The sequence below is a fragment of the Mustela lutreola genome, chromosome X, assembly GCF_030435805.1.
Source record: "Mustela lutreola isolate mMusLut2 chromosome X, mMusLut2.pri, whole genome shotgun sequence".
Classification (NCBI taxonomy): domain Eukaryota; kingdom Metazoa; phylum Chordata; class Mammalia; order Carnivora; family Mustelidae; genus Mustela; species Mustela lutreola.
This window is the reverse complement of record NC_081308.1, coordinates 117,082,306-117,088,305: the sequence shown is the minus strand read 5'-3', so window position 1 is coordinate 117,088,305 and position 6,000 is coordinate 117,082,306. Positions and strand designations below refer to the sequence as shown.

The window sequence follows — 6,000 nt, the reverse complement described above, 5'->3', positions numbered from 1 at the left end:
CAGTTTGTGGGTATTAGGGAGGGCACGGATTGCATGGAGGACTGGGTGTGGTGCAAAAATAATGAATAGAGTTACGCTGAAAAAATTAAAGAAAATTAAAATATATAATTTTTCCTCTCCTTCGGCCCCTCATGGCCCTCCCTCTCTTAAAAGAACGAAAAAAAGAAAGAAAGAAAAAGAAATGGCTGGTATAGAAGATGACAATAAATACCAAATACATACTTGTGACCTGCAGAGAACCTAGGATGTAGTGTACCCTCATGACTAAACAGAAGGAAAACAAACAAACAAACAATGCATTGAGACAAAACGCTTAGGGCAAAAGGCCAACTTTTACTAACAGAAACTTATAACATGAAAGTTGCAACGCTTTTCCTTAGCCCCAAGAAGACGATTTCTTAGCTAATCATGCTAGGAGCCATCAACAATATCTGGTCGCATTCCAGGACAGCCAATTGGCTCTGCTTTCTCATTGATGATTGCCATAACGGGATTAAAAGCTTGGGGAGCCATCACCTTTGTTGAGAAACTGGTCGCGTTCTATTTTCTCTAGTACCTTCTCAAGGTGACTTATTAAGCCTTCTCTTTTAAATCTGAAAATAAAGAGACAAGCCGTTAACCGAATGATACCCAAACAACCCATGTTGTAGGACGCACTGTGCAAAATACAGAGAGAAGCTCAGTTTACAGGAGAACAGAAAACACATCTGCATGGTATGGGACAATCCAGTAAATACAGAGTGCCAGTTCAAGGTCAAGGCCCACCTCAAACTCGGGTGTGAACAGAAGGTTCCTTGAGCTTGCAAGAATGAGTGAGACTCAGATAATATCAATCAAAATAAGTGGAGACAACATGGACTCTGAGTGAGGATCAGGGTTTGAGAAAAGTCAGGCAGGGCCCAAACCCACCCCTCACCCAGCAGCCCACTGGCCCCGCCGTGAAACATTCTGGACACGTCCTCCTACACTCACTTTGCCGCTTCCTTCATGGCATATACAGCAAATTTTTTGTGCACTTCCGGAGGTCCTTGCACTCCCTCAAGCAATTTGAGGATTTTTCCATATTCTGAAGATATTTAGAGAAAAAAAAAACACCCTTCAGTATTTCTAAAGTACAAAGAGGAGACAGAACTCAGTCTTGGAGACTCGGTGATCATTCAAGGGCTAGAATGTTACAGAGTACCTGTGCGTTCCATCCTTACTTTCAGACATCCGAATATATCCACCAACGGAATCTAGTACACAATAACCAATTAAGAAATACAAAAGAACAAGAGAAAAAGGTTTACTGGGACATTTCAGTCAAAATAAAGACGAACCATTCTAATTGGGAAAACCCAGTTCTGGCAAAGCATGAGGTCAGTGGAATCTAGTCTGGATCAGAGAATGGGAAAGACTTCCTGTGGTTTCATGGACAGAAATTGTTACTCGACTTACTTCCTTCAAAATATCGGATTTCCTTCTTCAATTGCAGTTTTATTTCCATATTGATTTTCACTGGTATTGGCAGTTGATCTGGCACATCTTCCCACACAGACGTTGCTGTGCCCTTGGGCTCATCTGCAGAGAGACAGCTGGGAAAGATTCCTCCCACCAGGGCATCACTACCAGGTCTGTGAATCGGCCCACCCTTGTTGACCCTGGCTAAGTCAGGACACAAAGAATCTAATTGTGTGGAGTACCGTCTCCTGCCACGCTCACATGCTCTGGAGATCAGATTTTGACCAGAAGCCATCAGGTGGGGATCGACCACTTCCCCTCCCCGCCCCGTGCATACTGTGAATGGCAGGTGCCCCTGGAAACCTCACTGAAGGCGGAGCTGCAATGATGGGCATTTCAGCAACCCCATACGCACATCCATGTGCTTCACAGTCTCTAATATTTCTTTTCGCAGCAGGACAATACACCAGCTAGATGTATCAGTACTGAAAATTTGACCTCATGAAAAATAATACAACAGAGAAGCCTCTTCTATTCTTGTCACTACGCATACACACAGAAACAGACTTGGACAATACAACTAATCAACAAACATTCACAGAGCCCTGGGACTCAGGATTCAATGTTCCCTTGATGCACTCTACAAGGAGAAGAGCTGAACGTGTCACTTGATGTCACTTGATGTCACGATGCCTGATACTGGCACTAAATCACTAGAGATCCCAGTCAGTAAATGATCTTCCTCATCTGGCTTTTTTTTTTTTTTTTTTTTTTTTTTTGTCTCAGGAGATAATTTTTTTTTTTTTTTTACTCCAAGTCTGACGCATCTACTTCATTCACTCATGCTCCTCTGTGCCAAGCATCAAGCCAGGAGTGGGGATCAGCAGTGAACCAGACAGAAGAACCCTTTCCCTTTAGAAGTTACAACCACTGTGGACATCAGAGAGTACATGTACAATGGGCAAAGGGAATAACATGGTTTGATTTTGTGTTAGGAAGAAGTCAGCAGGGATGTGAGCCAGAGTGGGAGAGGAGGCCTCCATGATGCGTGGTCGGGCAGGGCGGTCTGAAGAGGTGAGCCCTGGGCAGAGCCAGGAGCAGGAGACAGAGCCGGCCCGTGCACACACAGCGGAGGCGGCCTGGCTGCCATGAAGGCCATGCACTGCCTGTGCAAGGGGACAAGCCTGGGCCACAGAATAAGGGTCAGACGCAGAGAGAGCAAGGAAGACACAGAGAGGACATGAGATGGCAGGAGAGGATGGCAGGGTCAGGAGGTGCAAGGTCTGGAGACCAGCGTCAGGAGCTCAGACTCTGTTCCGAGCGCTTCGGGAATTAATGATGGGTTTCAGGATATGCATGTGATGATCTGATTTCTGTGTGGACACGGTCACCCTGGGTACACGGCAACAAATGGGCTACACACGTTCAGGCGGGGAAGCAGGACGCGAGCTCAGAAGCTCTGGAACACCTGGCTGAGTGATGAGGCAGTGTGGAATGAGGGACAGTATAACGGTGGGACTCAGGAACTGCGACAGTGTTAAGAGGAGAGAAAGGAGATCAGAAAGGAGAAGAACATCTGTAGAATGCAGAGTCTGGGGAGCCAGGAATGTCTCCATGAAGGACAGAGTGATCACCTGGTCCAGTGTGGCTGGGAAATTAATGGCAGCCTCACCCAAAGCCAGTGACCTTGATCAGAACTGACCCCGAGGCATGGAGGAGCCAGAGGAGGGGCTGCCCTGGGCCAGGTCAGGGAGAGGAGGGGAGGACGGGCAGGGCATCCTCACCATCTTCCGAGGACACGGCTGAGGCCCCAGGCTGGGATGATCCCTCTCCTTCCTCTCTCACTGACAGCAGCGGCATGCTCAGCCTTTTCTTAAATGGAGGCGGAGTGATGGATTTTCCAGAACGTTTCACTTGGCTTTTGGGCCCAACAGCGGACTCCTCTGCTTTATCACTCATCACTTCCTGAGGAGCATTAAGAAACATGTTCCATTAATGACAAAAAAACAACCACTCTGAAAGAGGAAGGAGGTGTCTCAGGACGTTACCATAGAACTACGTGATGACCCAACATTTGCAGTACCAGGTATTTACCCAAAGAACACAAAAATACTGATTTGAAGGGGTACCTGCACCCCGATGTTTACAGCAGCATCGCCGACAGCAGCTGAACTCTGGGAAGAGCCAGACTGGTGACTGACTGATAAATGGAAAAAGAAGACATGGTGTACGTCTACAGCAGAATATTACTCTGCTGTCAAAAACAATGAAATCTTGCCATGCGCAATGACGTGGGTGCAGCTAGAGAGCAGAATGCTAAGCACAGTAAGTCCGTGAGAGAAAGGCAAACAGCAAACGAGTTTGCTCACATGCAGAATTTAAGAAACAAACAGATGACCACGGGGCGAGGGAAAGAAGGGCAAACCAGAAAACAGACTCCTAAGCGCAGAGAACAAACTCAGGGTCCTGGAGGGGAGGTGGGCTTGGGGACATGTGTGTGACAGGGATGAGGGAGGGCCCTTGTGTGATGAGCACTGGCTGTCGTACAGACACGTGTGGAATCACTCAGTTCTACACCTGACACTAATAGCATCTCTGTGTTACCTAACTGGAGCTTCAAGAAAAACGTGAGAAGCCATGCAAGCATTCCACCCGTCCAGACCGGCTCTCACAATCTTGCACCTTCCCTCCTCCACAATGTGTCCTGAGCCATCAGCCAGGCATTTCTTCAGCATGCACGTGGCTCCTTTGGGGGCTCTCTGCCTACACCCACAGTTGGATTGCTTCCTCTGCTGTCTAGGAGTGGCCTCCCTGTAGAAAGGTCCAGACCCATGTCTCTGCTCACCTGGCCTCTGGCCCCTGAGAGCTCGCTGCTGAGCATCTGGGCGAAATCAGCCACTGGCCCCTGACAGGGAAGACAAGGACAGACCACGAAGGAGGCAGGCCACTCCTCCTGGGTCCTGGCAGGTCTAAGAAGCAAGGAACATACATACCAGGCTGGTCCTGGGCGGCCCCACGAGGAGATCTGCGCACTGCCAGGCAGGGCCCTTCAAGTTTATATAGTCGCCTGCGTGGGCTTCATCCCAGGCACTGTCCACATGGGCCCAACAACACTCCCTCTTGAAGCTGGAACTGTGTGACAGCTCCCACGACGGAGAGGAACTTACGTTCAAGGACAGGGGAAGGGATGAGGGCCTTCCGATAGCCCGCGGCCAACTTGGGGTCAACAGGAGGCCACGTGCTCTCAGAAACTCCCCCAACCAAGGCAGAATTCTGGCAAAAACTGGATACAAGGTAAGGAAGGGTAGGTGTGGGGCTCAGGAGCAATCAGCCAGCACAAAGATTCCCATGAAGGGTGGCTGGCCAGGCGCAGGTGCCTTCTCCCGCCTCACTAGCCCCCAGCCTGCAGTACCATCCTTCATCAAAATGCCTTTACTCGGCAGAGTAAAGCGACGAGATGAGGGAGGGGCAGGTCACGTTAAGAGGGGTCAGAAGGAGGACCGAGGGACACTGAAATCCGTGGCCTGAGCCCCCAACAGCTGTGTTCCCCACATTCACAAGGAACCACGAAGCAGGAGCCACCGGTGGAAAAGCAGTGCGGTCGGCTTGAGGCTACTTCCCACATCCCACAGTGCTTCTTTATCTGTCTGTGTCTTCTGACCTTGCTGGGTGTGAATCCATTTTTTCTGAGAACTATCGCCCCCTGCCAACTTCCTCAGTAACATTTTAACTACAAAAGTTTCATTGCATTTCCCTTTACATGCAACATTTTCTTTGCACTGGAACCAGAAATGTTGATGGTCGGGGCCCGGGCTAATGTGAGCACGTGAGGGTTGAGCAGCACAGGAAGCTGATTCGTCCTCAAAGCTGAGTCCGGTCCAGCCCAGGAGCCGCCCCTCCTTTAGTTTCTCAGGCTTCCCTCCTGGCATCCTCCATGGTACCCATCTACAGAAGGACAGATTGAGCCCTTCTCCTTCTCACAGCTGCTCTGCGGGCTCTGAATTGTGAAAAGTGGAGCCTGTGCACCCTGGGGGAGCATTGGCAAATGGGACGTTTTTCACACTGAGATCCAAATCTAACAAGAACATTGCCGTTTTATGAGGAGAAGCCAGGCTTTGGGCATACTGAATGTGAAAAGTGGTTGTTGCCAGCTGGTACAATTTCTTCCATTCCCAAATGTGTCTTGTGTTTTGCTCCTTTGCTTGCCACCATGAACACTGTTTTGCATAAGGTGCTTTCAATCACAGGGCCATAAACCTCTCCTGTTTTGGCTAAAATGATACAAGAAGCCAACAGCTAAGTGGAGGTTACCATCAAATGAGCTGAATCCTGTATCAATAATATGACCAAGGGCCTGGTCCCTTCCCCAGGTTTCTCTTCTGCATTTTGAAGCCACGTCATCCGAGTTCTGGCTCCTCCTCATGATTGCAAAGTGGATGCCAGGGCTCCTCAGCTACCTGCTACTCAAGTCCTGTGTAGCAGAAGAATGAGGTTACATCCTTCTGTCGCATTCCCACAGGAAGTCCTAAGGTTTGCTGTGATGGAATCCTTCTGTGCACA

The 6,000-nt window shown here is 49.1% G+C and overlaps 1 protein-coding gene across 1 annotated transcript in view; it reads right to left on the bottom strand.

Moving 5' to 3' along the window:
* Nucleotides 1-325: 325 nt before the first annotated feature.
* Nucleotides 326-6,000, bottom strand: part of SAGE1 (sarcoma antigen 1) — a 67,961-nt gene continuing 62,286 nt past the window's right edge. The window contains 5 exon segments of the mRNA XM_059156848.1: nucleotides 326-593; nucleotides 973-1,066; nucleotides 1,438-1,560; nucleotides 3,225-3,405; nucleotides 4,434-4,602. Of these exon segments, the coding sequence (XP_059012831.1) occupies nucleotides 494-593; nucleotides 973-1,066; nucleotides 1,438-1,560; nucleotides 3,225-3,405; nucleotides 4,434-4,602 (667 nt within the window). The 3' untranslated portion in view covers nucleotides 326-493.